The sequence below is a fragment of the Cottoperca gobio genome, chromosome 10 (assembly GCF_900634415.1).
Source record: "Cottoperca gobio chromosome 10, fCotGob3.1, whole genome shotgun sequence".
Classification (NCBI taxonomy): Eukaryota; Metazoa; Chordata; class Actinopteri; order Perciformes; family Bovichtidae; genus Cottoperca; species Cottoperca gobio.
In genome coordinates this window covers 20055093-20072213 of record NC_041364.1, presented here as the reverse complement: position 1 = coordinate 20072213, position 17121 = coordinate 20055093, and the positions used below count along the sequence as shown (strand labels likewise).

The following is a 17121-nucleotide window of genomic DNA, read 5'->3' as shown; positions in this document are numbered from 1 at the left end:
GTCATTGTGAGCCTGTTAGCATGCTGACGTTAGCATTTTGCACAAAGCATGGCTTGTTATACCGAGTGCCGCAATTTACTAAAAGTTATTTGACAGATTAAGTCAACTTTAATAAAGTTAAGTTAGTAATTGACCTTGTGAGTTAATTCTTGACCTTGGACCTTCCCGTCACAAGGTCCACTTTCTTGGTTTTTCAGCCCCATCTCACAACTGCTATCATGTGACTGAAAATATATACACTGCAACAACTAAACCATCTCCATGACAACTGAAACCGCAGATAGCACAATATGTGGCTCTGGGAACAAGTACGTGGACCTTGTGATGAGAGTTTAGTCAAACATCATATTTAATACGTGTTATCAGTTACATTCAGTCACTGTCTGAAGTCTGTGACACACACAGACACCAACAGACACTTCCATTGTTAGCGTCTTCACTTCCTGCTTGTTTTGGGGCCTTCAGTTAGTGAAACACATGATCAGTTGGACCAAGTCAGCGGACAGGGCATTGTCAGGTGGCTCACTTGGCTAGGCAAGAAAATAAAAATAAATAGTTTTTTTAAAAGCGGCCATGTCTACGACCTGCATTGTCATGAAGATCGCAGGGTCTGTGTGTAAAAAGCTTCTATACTGGTCAGCCAACAAGGATGTTTACACCCTCACACACTCCTACAGCTTTGAGTCAGCACTTTAACCCTGTGGTTATTGTTTCATTTCGATTCCAGTCTCCTAAAAGAATGGAAAAGGTGTCCCTGGACACCTGAGCTCTACAGGGACATCAAATTCAAGAAACGGCAAAAAAAAATACTAAATCCGTCTTGTAAGAACATTACCGTGAGAGAAGTAGCAGTACTTCATTTTTAAGGTTTGGTGTTTGAGCTGTAGTTACTACCTAACTATTGGGTCACATATTCACTTTACTTGGTCACTAATTCCCTACTGCTCCTGCTGACTTTTATATGTTACCTTCTCTATGTATTGCTTAAATTAGCTTTTAAGTGTTTTGTTGGTGTGAAAAAGAACAAATTAATGCAACTAAATGTTTTGATCTTGTGTTGTTTCCTTTCTGGATTTAACACAGTTGTGTCTGTTCATATGGTTAAAGCATGCACTCAGCATGGGGGGTTGCTGATAGGAAAAGACACAGAGGAGTTGCTGATGTTAGTCACTTACACAATGATTATCTATTCAGCGGGATGCGTCAGAAAACAGGCCATCACAGATCAAACGGGGAGCACAGAAAGCTGATTAGCATGTGGTTTAGACCGAGACAGGGCGAGACGCTCGGGGGAGACCGAGCAAATGGGAGTCAGGTCACGGGAAACAGCACGTCAGAGCCAACTCAATAAAACTCTTCTCATTCCCTACCCACCTCCACACCCCCAGCCTCTGTGTACGTGCTTCTGTGTGTGAGTGAAGAGCATGCGTATGGGTGTCCACCCATATTTCTTGAATCATGTGACTTGACACAAGCAGTCATGCACAGTGTGAAAAGCCCCGCTATATATAGTAGGACAGTGTTGGGTTTCCCAGCAAAGCATTGTAGGAGTGCGGTCATCTTTGTCCCATAAGAAAGTGCATGCCGCTGACTTGTAATGTTTCTATTTGCTGTAGGTGTTAAGAGTCTACCGGTGCTCTTAGGACACAGGAAGCCGTTTGTGATCTTCATATGTTGACTATGCGCCTGTGTGACAGTACACTTCGAAGATTATAACAACAAGGAGTAGATATGTCTCAGACCAATAAAGTATATCTTATCTGGTTTTCTGAATGCAGTCATTGTGAAGAGACTGAGTCAGTCACTTTAACAGCTCTGTACTTAATGAATAACAACAACTCAGTAGTGAGGACATTAGATCTGGCACTAAAGGGTAAAGGTTTATTTTATTTTATTTCAAACCTCAATGTTGGTGAATGAATGTGTAAAACTTCAGGATGTGACAAGATACACCGTTTAAAGCATTAAACTGTTAATGTGAGCATAACATTCAGTCAGGAGTTGCGTCAGGAAAAGTGTAATGTGTCACAAAGTGTACAGTGTTTTCTCTCTCAAATTCAGTAAATGTTCAACTTCTGAACATGATACAAACCTAAATAATAAACCCTCTCATATTTCAAAACATTAAGGAGTCTTAAAAATTACACAGCCTATTTTATATCTGAAATATGTAGCATACTACCAGCCTGATTTCACAGAAAAGTACTTATGAATAAACATAATGTTTTATGTCTGATTGCAAAGCGTTTAGCCTTCACCAAGATTAGGGGAGACTGGTGATGGTTTTAACCCTTTTTGTCACATCGCCTATAACTAAATATATATATGTGTGTATATATATATATATATATATATATATATATATATACACATGTACGTATTTATATGTACATATTATGTGTCATTACATTTTAAAAAGGTGTGACAATCATCCCTACCCCTGTCAAACTTTGATTATGTAGCTGTAGCACCATGGTTTGAAATGAGCATTGATGAAATATCTCACATTTTACCTCAGAGAATACACTATTTTAATTCAAGTTACATAATTCTAACTTCAACAGTATCCGTACTAATCAAAACATACACTTGTTCCAAACAATTACCTGAAAATCACTGTTTTGGCTGTAAAATCGCCACACTTCTACACAGCTATGAAATTTCACATGCGAGGTCAGGAGGAAAGTGGCCATGCATGAAATTGATCTCATGACTCTTAGGTCATCCCTTCTTGATGAAAGTAGTGCTGTTACAATCATCTCTGGTCTCTCTACTGTAAAAAAGAGAATGATCAAAATCAAATCAGAGACCGAGATATCCTGACTCTAGTATAGGTAAAGCTCCCAAAGCATTGAATCTTACTTTTCCCAGAATGCAATAAATAGCATAATTTTGACAGGCTCTCCTGGTAAATGTCCATATCTTTAGTGTGAAGAGGTAACAGTGCTGACGTTGTGTTAAAGACGTATATGTGTTGTGTTGCAGATATATCTACTGAAGTTAGCATGCTAACAGCTAGCTGCGCTTCGTCCAGTCTGTAATACCACTTGTTCCTCTAGAGGTGATAGTGAGTCAGTGTAGCTCCAGTCTGCCAGACGGAGGGAGAAGAAATACAGCTGCCTGACTCTCTTGTAAATATTACAGCCATGTTCTGTGTCTATTTTAAAATTTGTAAATAGAAACAAACTAAGGTGGCTGCCGACTGCCGGCTCGGCCGACCTCTCTCCTCCGCTTGCAGGCTGCTCTCCTGCGCCGCCACCAGGAAGATGAGACGAATATGCGGTCGTTTTCTAGTTTCTGCCACTTTGGATTTAGTCCAATAAGCAAACTAACGTAACGTTACTACGGACTACAGCCCCGGTTAACGTTAGAGCCCCAGTAAACACAGATATGAAGATTATAAGACAACAGTGTTTTTTGGCTCTCAGAGTTTCAGCAGTTTGGTCGAATTTTGATATTCTTGCCCACTGACTGACTGACAGGCTTTACACAGGAGTAAATGCAATACACAATATAAAGAATACATTAGAATACAATAAATATGCCAAACTACTACACATAAAATATGAACATTAGAGATTGTATGGACCCAGTTTAGAGGTGAAATACTGCTCCTTATTTCTTTGGAGCAGGTGGCTCAGAACTACATACTGAACTTCTAAAACCAATGACTCGTGAACTGACTTTTTAAATTCCCCTTTGAACAAGTTAAACAAAAATATGTTTTATCCAGATGAAAATACATTTTAGTCGTCACAAAATAAATGGTAGACAAGATTTTCATGTTAGAGGACATGTTCTCGTAAATAAATACACACACCAGTATACTGTCGCGCCAAAATGTACATGTTTAGCCATGCTAGCAATGTATCTCTATGTCTCACAGTCCACCACTTTGGTCCAGACTGAAAAGTCTCAGTAACTATTAGTTTGAGTTTCTTGAAATTTAGTACTATCATGTCGCCCCCCAGAAGGATTTGTAATCGCTTTGGTGATCCCTTGATTTATGAAATTTATGAAAAAACATATAGCATTTCCCAATCCTGTACTTTATGTTTAGTACTAATAAGCAAATGTTAGCATAATAACACGCTCATCTAAGATGGTTAAAATGGTAAACATTATACCTGCTTAGCATTAGCACATTAGCATTGTCACTGTGAGCATGTTAGCATGCAGACATTAGCATTTTGCTCAAAGCACCACAGGGTCTAATTAGACTCTTAGTCCTGTTTATTTAAAACATCACAGTTATTCACTGAGATAGGATAAGGCATATCCCAATTTGAGACATTAAGCGTGCTGTATTGGGTTCAGAGGTGAAAAAACTGATTAGGTCGGTGTCACTAAATTTTCTTGCAAGGTAAAATTCTATATATGTGAAAAAACCCATATGACAGCTTTTCTCATTATCGGGATACACTGTCATTCAAGCTGCTTTGAGATAATGACCCAAATGAATAATGTATGACATTTCTCAAGTGGTTAGTTAGTCATTGCTGCAATTTAATATCATTGATTATCTTGTATTTTATTCATTAATCATTTACTTGAATGTTTGAACTCATAGGCACTACCATTAAAATCAAGGTAAAAGACATCATGTATGTAACTAGCTCCGGTCATGATGTGCTGCTCTGATTAAAAGGCGGGAATTGCGCTAATTAAACATTGCAAGCAACTTCTCGCTCAATACTCACTGACGACAATCAATTCCACATCATGAGGTGGCATGAAAAGAAAAGCCATGATAAAAAATCACTGCAGGCAGACTTTATCGCCATGCTTTGCCTAACTTCCTGAAACCACTGTGCCTTTTTTTTTTTAACAGCAGCAGGCTAAAGATTAACAGAATTTTGTGTACACATTACCTCCGAAACGAACACCATGTGAACCCGCCTGAGGATCAAAATGTCTGAATGTGTTGAGAGCTTAATTTCTTTTGTGCCTGATAATATGGATGGTGTCGGGTTTAGACGGATTGAAAAGTCCTTTTTTAATTTCACAAAGACTGAAGCATGTAAGATGTAACATTTTAAAGCACTTTAATAGTCTTTGTGCTTGTTTTTCATAGGTAGCATAAGCCCTAACCAGAAGTAGAGGGTGCTGTTTATAGAAACCGGTCTATTCTGAATCCACCTTTAACAGCTTTAAGGGTCAAAGGTCAAGGGTCCCCTTTGACCCTAGTGTCACCAAAATATAACCTGAGGGCAGATGAGCCTGAGCTTTTCAAGGATGTAAGAACCCATTGTATTTCTGCATGTCTCCCATGTGAACAAAAGTGAAGACAAATGGATAACAGAAGCGTAATGAGGAGTGATCTCAGGGAGGTTTCTGCAAAACTGTTACACATTTTCTAACACTGGGGATACAGTGTTAGAAAATGAGGAAAATGAGGAAGAAAAAAAAATTCACAATGAGACACAGTGTCTCCAAGCAGACACGGTGGCCAAAATTTCAAAGGTCTGGCTCGTGAGTGAGGGTCCGCCCAGCTCCAGTGCAGGTTGCCTTGGGCTGGCAGGTTGTTCCACTGCAGTGTGTGAGAGGAGTTTTTCCTCCAGAGTGGGCAGGGCCGCTGGTGCTAACATATGTAAGCTCCACAGGGGTCTGTGACGGCTATCTGGACAATGCATCCGTCATTAACTCTGGTCTCCCTGCGTCTCTGTCTCACTGCATTTCATTCGGCCTCCATCGCTGCGCTCACTCTTTCGGATCTCACACTCATCTCTGCTTCTCTCTTTGTCTGGCCCACGTTATCTTCATCCCCTGCTGTCCATCTCCCCGTCCTCCTCCCTGCATATCTCTCTCTTTCTCTTTTCTCTCCCCCTGTGGCCTGCTTTTCATCTCTCACAGTTTCACCCACTCTCTCTTACCCCCCTCTCCTCCCTTCTCCCTCTCTCTGCCCTTCACCACGTTTCTTTCTCCCCCCCACCCCTTCACCCTCTCCCTAGATCCGCTTTCCACTCCCACCCCCCTCCTCCCCCTACTCCCCCAACTCTCTCTCTCACCCCCCCACCCCTCCTCCTCTTCTCTGTCCTCCGTTCAATCCCTCCTTCTGCCCCCCCACCTCCTCCCTTTCTCTCCTGCCATCTTGCAGGCCAGTGGAGCCAGACTGCAGGCGTTCAGGGAGTCACTGGACCTGCTGGGCAGCGGGTGACACAGATTTCCGGTGTGTGAGTGTGTGTGTGTGTGTGTGTGTGTGTGTGTGTGTGTGTGTGTGTGTGTGTGTGTGCGTGTGTGTGTGTGTGTGCATGCGTGACGAGAACAGGGAGGGGGGATTAAGCTCCAAATCACTAGAAAGGCACCGAAGAGAGAGAGAAAAAAAACCCTGCAGATCCAAGAATTTGAAATTCCCCCTTTGTCTGGAAGATGAAGAAACACTAGACTGTGTGGACTTTAACTAAAAGACTGTGTTCCTCATTCAGTGGGAGCGTTGCAATAGCATGATGTTGGAGCTCACTGCTTTTCTCCATGAGTTGGCAGTGTCCTGCATTGGCTGGCGTGCTGCGCTTTCCCTCTCTCTCTCTCCCCCTGCCTGACAAACACACACACGCACACACATACACAACCCCCACAGATGCACACACACACACACACACACACACACACACACACACACAGTCCCTCTGCGATCCCCCTGACTGAAGGCACACAGGAAGTGCAGCCGTGGCCCAATTATAGCGTGACACCTCGGGCCGGCCGTTGCCATGGTTACGTCTTCCCTGCGGTCCCCTGGAGTGTGGCGCTGAGGAAGAAGGTCTTATCACATCAGCCATCGTTACGGCAACAAGCAAAAACCCACCCTGTAGCCTCAGACCAGCTGGCTGTGTATTTTGTATATAATGTGTGTGTATGTCTATATATGATCCACACTTCTGAATAAAAAGGGAAATTGCGTCAGTGTGTGAGTTGAGGAGAGAGTGTTTGTGATTGTGTGTGCATGTCAGGTTAGGTGTGTGTATGAGTGCATAGACTTGCCAAGGCAGCGTGTAGGTGTGTTTGTGTGTCTGTGGGGTTGCGATAAGGCTCTCAGCCACACCATTAGGTGACTCATAATCCAGACAACCTCACACACACATGAACACACGTGTGTACAACCAGAAACACGGACACATACACTCAACTAAATATGAATACACACACACACACACACACACACACACACACCATAAACCCAGCCTGTAGACAAGTACACATGGCCAATTTCTTTTATTTCAAAAGGGCAAACAGAGCTATACAGTACAAGTTGCACATGAAATAATTTAGCCTAAGCTGAACTCATTCATTTCTTACTGATGCAGTGACGTCAGAACAACAGAAACAAAACTCCCCATTAGAAACAAAACATTTGGCTCCTTTTTTTTATGTTGAAACACAATACATCCAAACTGGAAAGGGATGTAAAAAAAGACATAATGTTTTCCAGATATTTACAGTCTATTTACAGCATTTTTTTGTCGTCATCTAAATATTGACACACATTGGTATCCTTCTTTCTCTCCTCTCCAACTCACTGATTGTCAAAAGAAAGGATGGGAACGAGTGTGGACATTCTTAAACGGAGCTGCAGCTCCTCATTAAGCACGAGATCTGAAGATCTTTGAACCACAGTCCGAGTGTGTTAACATGGTGTCCTGTGTGTTTTTATTTACTGCAGCTTCTCAACAATCATCCAACCAGGATCCTCTGACAAATGCTGCCACCACATACGTTACTATCCATCCAAGGCGCCGTTGCTTCTCTCCTGTGCCAGACCCAAAGTAAAGTCGGAGCCCCTAAGATCAAACCCAGACACTCTGCTCTCAAACCCGGGACCTCCCGGCTTCCTCTTCAGCTCCTCACACTTCCTGTATTTACAGATCTGGTGTCCCCTCTTGCGATTGCGACAGCTGCTGCACTGTTCGCAGTTCGTCTGACGCCGACAAGGTACGCACTCCCCGCACCTCTTCCTCTTCCTCCTCCCTCCGCTGCCCCCGCCCAGAGAACCAGGAGAGTAGCCCTCGGCCACCAGCCCCTCGATGCCCTCAGCTCCCATGGCCGCGCTCCTCCAGTGGCCTCCGCCCATCTGGAAGCCTGCCAGGGGGAACAGAGCAGGGCTGAAGGGAAACCAAGCACCCAGGAAGGGCTGGAAGTCAGCGCCACATCCAGAGGAGTCCTCTTCCTCCTCCTCAGGCCCTGATCCACCTCCCTCCTCGTCCCCCTTTGGATCTGCAGCCTCCCTTTTAGCCGTCTGGCTGCTCTGTGCGCCCAGGCCGGCCTGCTCTGTGGTGGCCGGGGTCAGAGCCAGCAGCCCGGCGCGCATCAGCAGCTCTGCGGCGTGGGCCAGGTGGAGCCCGCTGGGCGACTCCCACATGTCAGGCCAGGAAGGGGCCCGGCGAGGCTTAGTGTGCGCAGGCTGGGCTGCCCGCTGTTGGGCCGGGGAGGGCTGGATCAGGCCTTTGACGTCTACGGCCGGGGAAGGGGTGGAGATGTAATGGGAGAGGCTGTAGGGGTGGTTGGAGCGCTTAAGGCTGGGTCTCAGAGGCTCATTGGGGATTTTAGCGCTGCTGTGGGCCTGATCTGGGGAGGAAGGGCCAGCGATGTCTACGGCAGTGGACATAGCAGTGGCTGTGTGTGGGGGGTGTCTGTCCTTGTGTGAGTGTGTATGTGTGTGTGTGTGTGTGTCTGTGTCTGTGTGTGTGGGAGGAGAGGTGAGGGAGAAGGGGATTGAAGTCGATGCGGGGTTGACAACCGTCCTGCTGTTACTTCAGCCAAAATGGCAAGCCTTGGCCTGTGTCCCTATTCCCATTCTCTGCTGCAGCCTCAGAGTCCTGGAGAGCTAGAAATGAATGGGGGATGAAGAGAGGAAGGTTAAGAATAGAAATGTTGGAGAGACAAATACAGAAAGAGAGTAAACAGAGCAGATGAGACTGGAAGATATTTCTCAGCCAGAGCCACTAAACACTGTCAGAGAATCAGCATGTGGTAAATATGTGTTTTAAGAGAAAAATAACATGTATGTATATAGAATAAAAAATAAACTGCCTAAATAGAGATGAACAGGGCCATGTATCACACAGTGCATGGCTTGCCCATGATTTCCGCATACAGGAGGCAGTATCCCTTTAAGAATTTCACGGTATATCAATGCAATCAATAACAGAGCGACAACAATATGCAAAGATATGCGCATATGCGCAGGTCAAATGTGGAGCGCGCTTTTCAAATACATTTTGACGACTGCTGTTATGTGTGCCAGCCAAAGCTTAAGCTCAACAGAGAAAGACTAAATAGAGGACCGTAAAAAAACAGGCTGTCTTTTGTCTGGTATCGACGACGAGGAGCGAGGTGCGCAACGATGCGGTTGCTGTGGATAAAAAAAGACCAGGCTGTATTCCATGTCCACATTTGTAGAAATATACTCCAGTGATTAAACACGGGACATATATGTTGTTACAGGACAACAGTGTAAACCCTTTTATTGGTCGATCGGGAAACCTGATCGATCATTTCACCGTAATTAAGGTTACCTAAGAAGACGGTGCTCGACCGACGCCACGACGAGCTGACCACAGTCCGAGTGGTCGCTGCGACACGGCGCTGCGCGCAGGAAAAGGCGACAAAACCAAAACAGCGAAAATCAACAGGAAGTATTGGTAAAACGTCTTACCTTACCTTCTAAATACGGTCCAAACTCTCCTGTCAAACATATGATGAAGTCATGAACTAATGGCGTGGTGATTGTAGTGTATATGGACGGCGGAGCTGCCGATTCCTCCTCCACCTCTCCGTCCCGGAGGGTCTGCAAACACTCTGCACGGAATTTGGGGGCGTCGCTCAAAATGCGAAGTGGACTCTGCAGCCGAGACCGTGGTCAGAGCGACCCCATAATATCCACAGGAACACGTCAACATACACGGACAGCTGTCAGTATGTTGACTATAGGATGACAAATTAAAGCCAGCATTACTATGCATCAGCCTTACTCAGCCATCACACTCAGTAAGAGGTTAATGGGCGTTACTACCGGGGACACCTACTATCCTTATTTCATGATAAATATTAGAGGTACAGCAACACTAAGAACTTTATAAATATATAGCCTACATGCATATAAAATATTGGAAATATAAATATATATACAAATATAATCAAATCCTTATTATAATGTTGTATTAGGACTTGGACATTATTACTGCAGTCCAGTGCATATTAGGCTCCATCTCAATAAATAGTCCTTAAGGCCTGTGTGAATTACCCCAATCAATTCATGTCATGTTTGGTCAGTGGAAGCACTTCTGTAAACTCAATTTAGGCTGTGATGAAAACAATGGGGTCTAGACTGTGTTAAGTCGGAGTATTATTCATTCTTAAGTAATACTTTTATTATAATGTATTTGATATGATTGATTTTATATTTGCATATTATTGTATATGTGTAGCTAATTATCTGTCAATATTAATACTTCCCTGTACTGCTTTGGCAATACAAGTTTCTGATCTTATGCCAATAAAGCTTAATTTGATTTGATTTATACCGCTGTAATGTATAGCCTAATTAACTTAATTAAAAACACATGTGCAATGGCCCTGGCTTTGATACGCATAGGAGCAAATTAGTAATAAGACTGGAATTGCATTAAAAAAAGTTGTGCTTTATCTTTTTTGTTTATCTGGAACAACTCACATCAACAATATGTTGTAAATGTGTCGGATTCTTTGCCAAAAGGCTCATTTTCATATGCATTTTCATCCCTGGACAGGTTAGTGTTGTTGGCCTACCTTACTTACTATTTTACCATTACATTTAAAAAATGTACCACATTCGGTGTAACATATGTTCGACATTATGAAGTCGCCTATGCTTAAAAACAACAATAATTTAATCAATCATTTCAAAATAAAACTGGCCAGTTAGCAGTCAAAGTGTGTTAGCCTACATGCTTGTGTTCCTCTACTTATGAAGCGTGTACTATGTTGACATTCAGCAGACATGTCTTGTCCCTCTGTAGGCTTGTTGAGCTGTCTGTTAAAGGTGACTCCTCACGCGGGGACGGTGAAGTCCACTCCACCTCTTGTGAGAGCCCTCCGTTGCATCTGGCACGCAGCCAGATACCTCGTGCGTGTCTGTGTGTGTGTGTGTGTATGTACGTGCGTGTGCGTGTCACTATGGGAGCAGGGGCCCACCGTACTCACTGTCTGGCCTGGACTATCCGTGTAAACACAGCGTCTTCTAGCGGTCACCACATATACTGCCACATCATAAAATGGCCACTGGTGCTGGTGGACACTGCAGCACCTCCAGCCAAGTCCTCTCTCTCTCTCTCTCTCTCTCTCACACTCACACACACACACACACACACACACACACACTGCAGTCACCACACAGGGCTGTTTACTCATTATCCCTTCCCACTGTTAATCCATAAACACACTGATCTGCCTCGTTGCTAACAGAGGTGAAGTTGTTCAGTTAAGCACATTTGATCCTGTGGTTAAAAAACAAAAAAAATGTTTGGCCCCTGGCCCTGCAGCAAGAAAGGCCTCCGAAAAGTAAACACGCCAAGTCTACAAAATCAGATCACTCAATAAGTTTTATTCACAATATACAGAACAATGAATCAAGTCAGACAAACCGCAGCCAGTAGAAAATAAATCTGATGAAGTAAGCAATATATATCCTTTAGAAGCAAACGTTTTGAACACTTTACAGATTAAATACAACTTTCCTTAGAAAGCAGACAAACTGCAGCAGCAACAGCAGATAGGGTTTCACAAGATTGGAGATTATTTCGTTAGAGAAAAAAACTGAAGTTTGGACTAAGCCGCTCATAGTGCAAAAGTCATAACATGTAGCAGTCGTATGGGTTATGTGCATTCAAAGTCCGAGTCTTGTGGGCTGCAGATTTAAAAAATAAGGCCTTTTCTGAATTCAAATGACTGAGGCAAAGAGCTGCCAGTTCCGTCACGTTTCATCATGCTCTACACCTGGAGGAGTGGAAAAGGCAGGAGACCCACACCAGACGGGAAGTTACAATACATGCCAGGTGAAATACTTCCCTTGTATCAGGTCCAGTGAGAATTTAAATGAAACTCTTTCAAATTAAGTAGATCAAAATGCAACTGCAGTCATAGTACCCCCATGTCTGACTGTGTGGATTGTCAAAGTCCCTTCCTTATCTCTCCTCAAATTACCTTTGATTGAAGTCATGTCGGCTAAAGTAGGAACAGTGTGGCATGTATGAAATCCGAAATTCAACATTTTCAGCACTTTCTGTTCTAAGCTATAAAGAATATCCACTGTCTGATTTAATTGTGACAGTGTCGTAACCAGCAGTACAACACTGCGATGATGATAAATAACTGGACAAACTGGGCAGGGTGCATGAGAAGTCAAGGGATGAGGGCGAGGTTCCCCGATTGGGCGGTTTAAGCATCCTTCTTTTTGATGATGAGCGGCCCGACGTTATCCCCAGTTTCATCGTTGTGTTTGGCGTGGGCTCCGTCGCAGTAAGGGAACTGTAGGCAGAGGGAAACAAAAGTCCCTCTTATCAAGTTCAAGCCTTTGAACTTTAGAATACGAGTGAACACAGTTCGCTAATATTGATTTAAAAATCGCCCAGAAGTCGCCTTAAAACTATGACAGAAACATGAGGTCATTTTCAGAGCCGACAGGTGTAGCCGGTGTATTACCCTTTAGCCTCAAGTTCTAATCCCCAGCAGCTATAAATGATCAAAATATTCAACTTTACAGACTTCAATGTGTTAAACTTTGATTTTCGTGTTCTTTATTCTATGTTCATTAGGCAAATTGGAGATGTTATTTTTGCAAAAGGACTTCAACTCCAAGTACCACTTGGGTTCATTTCAGTACGAGGTGTATTACTTTAAAATGTAACCTCTATACAAAATGATATCTACCCACTCAGTTACTTTCAGATTCTTACATAAATTACAAATCAGCATCACCAAGTGTTTCATTTACTCCTGCACAGCACTTCAGCAAACACCAATGACGCCGGTCTGTTAATGTCATATGGTTAGCAGAGCGCTATAAGATTTCCATTAGCAGTCAAAAGGAAAAGCACCTAGCTGTGACATCACTGACTGCCATGTGAACAGATGTGCAGCATGCGTGAAAGTCTGACCCCACATAGACCTTTAATAGTGTAAAGCTCAGAGAATTTAGGACCAATAAGTGGATTTGATAGCAAAGAATGTCAACTAACAGTTACTCAAAACACTAAAATAAAGGGCCTTTATGAATGCCTCTTAAGCAGCTGCCGACCTTCTTTGACTTCCAGCAGCGGCAGTATACCGCCTTGGTGCCGATGTCCTCTATGTCGAAGCTGTGGACCACTTTGGGGCTATCTTTACTGATGCACGTGTTCACCATGCTCTTTTTACAGCTCCGCCCGCTCAGGTAGTGGCTGACCAGGAAACCTCCGACGGCTGCAACTACTGCAACCGGCACTGCAACCACAAAATGCTCTGAAAAGGGGAAAGACACCATATGAGTACACGTATAGAAATGTCCTTCTACTGCCTAAATATGTTAATTTTTCTTTATTGCTCGGTGAAGAAGTTATGGAGAGTTTTTTTCTTGTATGCTACAAAATGTGGGTGGACAAAATCTTAGAAACATCTCCGTAATTTAATGCATTTGAATCTGCTAACTGACACGGTGTCAAGAGCAATGCGATTATAGGGTACACAAGCAGAACTTATTGCATGCCTGTTTTACTGGCTTGAATTATATAGTACAGGTGTACATGAACTGTCCATTCCGAATGACCTGCAAGGATGTATAGTATCTGCCCATTTACGTAGCAAGCCTGTGTAAAACTGTTGGTTTCGGTATTCTGTTTCCCATTTCTTACCTTTCACCAGTTATGCAGTAACAAAGACATGTTAAGGTTTTTGATGCCTCAACATAAATCGTTGCATTATCAGAGGAAGATAATAAAGAGGGCCCGTCTATTATATACAGGGTAAAAACTTAAGGAGGTATGTGCAGTGCCTTTTCATTTTGACCATTTTTGCAAGGCAATGAGGATTATCCAGGTCCACTGAGCATCACATGATGTAGAGTCGTAAGACAAGAGGAACAGGGGCCCTGCTGTCAGTCTGGATCAGCAGGTTCACTGATTACTTTCTTTGTTAGACACGCTGGCTCGAGGCCATGCTACATTACGATACTACTACTGTAGATGTAGATGCTGGGATCGCCTCCAAGTATGGCCTGATAGCTGATGGGCCAAAACTATCTGAGTGACCGTCTAAAGTTGGAAACACAACATGTGGCTGTATCCAACACGGCTGACTGGCCAGTGACTGTAGCTAGCTAAATGGCTGTTCGCCAGCGAAGGAACGGTTGTACAACGAATAAGTAACCAACTCTAGAAATCAGATAATTCAAAAATATGTGCACTTAATTTAATAACGTTAGTACTCTCAATTGAACCTCGCTTCAACGCCAGCCTACAAACAATGTTGACTGTAACGTCAGATGTAGTCGTGCTTGGGTAATGTTAGGTCATGTAAGTTTACGTTGAGCGACAAACGAAAACACTAATTTAATGCTAGCTTGCTATTCGCTAGCTCGAATACTTTACCTTTTGATAACGTGAATCCCGAGCTGGGTAAAGCAGGCATCGGAGGCATTGATATCTGTGACATAGCTGGTAAACTGGGGTTGTTGTGTGTTCCCTGGTTGGTCTGTTGTTTTGGTTCAGCGCACAGCAGCAAGGTCAACAGGGGATTCTTATCTGAACTCCGTACGCTCTACAAGCAACGTGCTCGGCCTCTTACGTGATGGTGCAGCAACCAATCAGCTCCAAGGAAGGGGGCGTGAAATCTTGCCAAAGCAAGAGAACAACCCGTACATATTTCCTGCTTCGCTTTAGTGCTGTTTGAATATGTTAAACAGGTTTGAAGACGAGAATTTCAGATATGATCCAGGAATTGTATTTGCTTTTGTATTTAAGACTCAGCAAAGGGTTTCACGTTTACGAAAATCCGTGTCCACGTAGTTGTGGTATGTGTAAACAGTCAATTGACAAGATAATTTATTTCAAGGTCCACTTAATGGCTTTATTCTGGACTTTCAGACACATTTCACAGCCTCCATCTTTTGCTCAATCAAAAGAAAGCTGTTAAACTTTGCATGTACCTCCTATGATTACCTTCCGTCGCAGACTGAAAACTCACCTGTTTCGACTGCACCTCGGCGAATGAGAAAGAAAAAATGATAATGTAAAGTGTTCTTTGATGTTGCAATTACATTGTTTTGGCTTATTTGTAGCTAATAGTTTAATTCGTATTCTACCGTTTCTGTATGTTGCACTTTTATTTCACCTATTTGAAGCTAATGTACTTGGAAGATTCTTGCTGTTCGGAGTTGTATCCTCATGATTGTTTGCACTTATTGTAAGTCACTCTAGACAGGAGCGTCAGCTAAATGAACTGTAGTTTAATTATGATATACATAACTGATGCTTGACTTGCCTGTTATGTGACTTACTTTGCTAGTTATATATTTAAACTATAGATTATACGTTAGGGCCCTAATTTATACAGTGTAGTTGGGGCACGGCGGATGATGCCAATGGTTTCCGCTGGATGAGTCATCTTGATGGCTGCGAGCTTTGGCGAGTCACATTTCCCTTTCAAGAAGTTTTCTCTTGAACCACTTAAATCCCATAATGAGCCAAATAGTCAATTCCGGATTTAATTTGATACATTTATTTTAACAGAAAAAAAAACGGTCTATCTCTATAAAGTAATTGTTGAGATATGGACACATAATTACCTTAATAATGCGTTTCTCATTAGATTCAATTGGGTTCAGTCAGAATGTACATAAACCAACTCACCATTTAAACCACACCCTGGACCTTGCAAAAGGTTCAGTGTTGAATTAACTCCCAGAGTTAATTTCAACACTTTTTCAGGGTTTATATAGGTCCACACTTTTCAGAGTTAAATGCACACTTTAATAATAGTTAAATATGTAACACTGTGCCAGAGTTCCTTCTTTAACTCACAAAACAGAGTTAAGGTAACACTAATTAATATGTTATTCAATAATATATTAATTGATTCCAATAAACAAAGCCATTTTTATGGTATAATGTACAATTTTCATCTGAAACATTGTATGAGCTTTGAATATCAAATGGCTTATGGAATTTAAGGTCAGACATTTTTATTATGAACCTTTCCTCACTTTGTAACACTCGACATGCACGATGATGGTCATCAAAAGAATTCTCGGTGAATAGCTTGTTTCTTAATAAACAAAATGTTTTACCTTCAACCAAAAGTACATCTGTCATGAGCCCTCTCCCTGCCTGGTAACACCACTAATTGTTTTCAATGATGTGCCACTCTGCTCCCTGCTCTCTCTACTCTGTCTGATTACCTCCACCTATCTCTGCTCCACCCTCATTAACCTACCAGCTGCACTGCCTGCCTGCCTGCCTGCCTGCCTGCCTGCCTGACTGCCTGCCTGACTGCCTGCCTGACTGCCTGCCTGACTGCCTGCCTGACTGCCTGCCTGACTGCCTGCCTGACTGCCTGCCTGACTGCCTGCCTGACTGCCTGCCTGACTGCCTGCCTGACTGCCTGCCTGACTGCCTGCCTGACTGCCTGCCTGACTGCCTGCCTGACTGCCTGCCTGACTGCCTGCCTGCCGACTACGAGTTTTGAATATCCCTGAACTGTACTACTGCCGTGCCTCATTCGGTCCTGTTGTGTGTGTGTGTGTGTGTGTGTTTCAATAAATCCTTGCTCTCGAAATTGCGCTCCTGGGTCCTCGTCTGTCTGTCCTGACAACATCACATATTTGACAAAAGACAAACAAGTCCACATGTATATTCTACACCAGGGGTATTCAACTAAATTTCTAATTTCAGTCCAGTTAGAGAAAATTTCTGCAAGCAAAGGCCCAGAGCATCATAATGTCTAACTTGCGTTATGAATTGGTGTGATACATATTGAAGTAGCCTAGTAGCTGTATCAATGTCAAATCTAATAAAGAAAGTACAATTTTAAAACATTTAGAGAATATTTATTGTCACTTAATATTGAACTATACAGATATATATATGTATGTGTGTGTGTGTGTGTGTATATATATAT

General features: G+C 42.9%; 2 protein-coding genes across 3 annotated transcripts; both read right to left on the bottom strand.

Moving 5' to 3' along the window:
- Window positions 1-7190: 7190 nt before the first annotated feature.
- cxxc5b (CXXC finger protein 5b) lies at window positions 7191-10135 on the bottom strand. Of its 2 annotated transcripts, none has more exons than XM_029440880.1 (2): window positions 9650-10135; window positions 7191-8818 (listed from the first exon to the last, which is right to left on the bottom strand). In XM_029440880.1, the coding sequence occupies exon 2, from the start codon at window positions 8597-8599 to the stop codon at window positions 7715-7717; it is 885 nt and encodes a 294-aa protein (XP_029296740.1). In that variant the 5' UTR covers window positions 8600-8818; window positions 9650-10135; the 3' UTR covers window positions 7191-7714. The 2 variants fall into 2 exon arrangements, with proteins under 2 accessions (XP_029296740.1, XP_029296739.1); XM_029440879.1 differs by having other exon boundaries at window positions 9655-10135.
- A 1420-nt stretch (window positions 10136-11555) lies between these two features.
- On the bottom strand, window positions 11556-14768 carry zgc:110843 (CDGSH iron-sulfur domain-containing protein 1). The gene is made up of 3 exons (XM_029442427.1): window positions 14595-14768; window positions 13268-13470; window positions 11556-12498 (listed from the first exon to the last, which is right to left on the bottom strand). Exons 1-3 carry the CDS (start codon window positions 14656-14658, stop codon window positions 12409-12411), a joined length of 357 nt encoding a protein of 118 aa, XP_029298287.1. The 5' UTR covers window positions 14659-14768; the 3' UTR covers window positions 11556-12408.
- Window positions 14769-17121: the final 2353 nt, after the last annotated feature.

Coding starts and splice junctions, on each gene's coding strand:
- cxxc5b (XM_029440880.1), bottom strand. CDS start 8,599: ATGTCCACTGCCGTAGACATCGCTGGCCCTTCCTCCCCAGATCAGGCC.
- zgc:110843 (XM_029442427.1), bottom strand. CDS start 14,658: ATGTCACAGATATCAATGCCTCCGATGCCTGCTTTACCCAGCTCGGGA. Junction 13,471..14,594: donor GGGATTCACGTTATCAAAAG/GTAAAGTATTCG, acceptor TCCCCTTTTCAG/AGCATTTTGTGGTTGCAGTG. Junction 12,499..13,267: donor GCTGCTGGAAGTCAAAGAAG/GTCGGCAGCTGC, acceptor CTCTGCCTACAG/TTCCCTTACTGCGACGGAGC.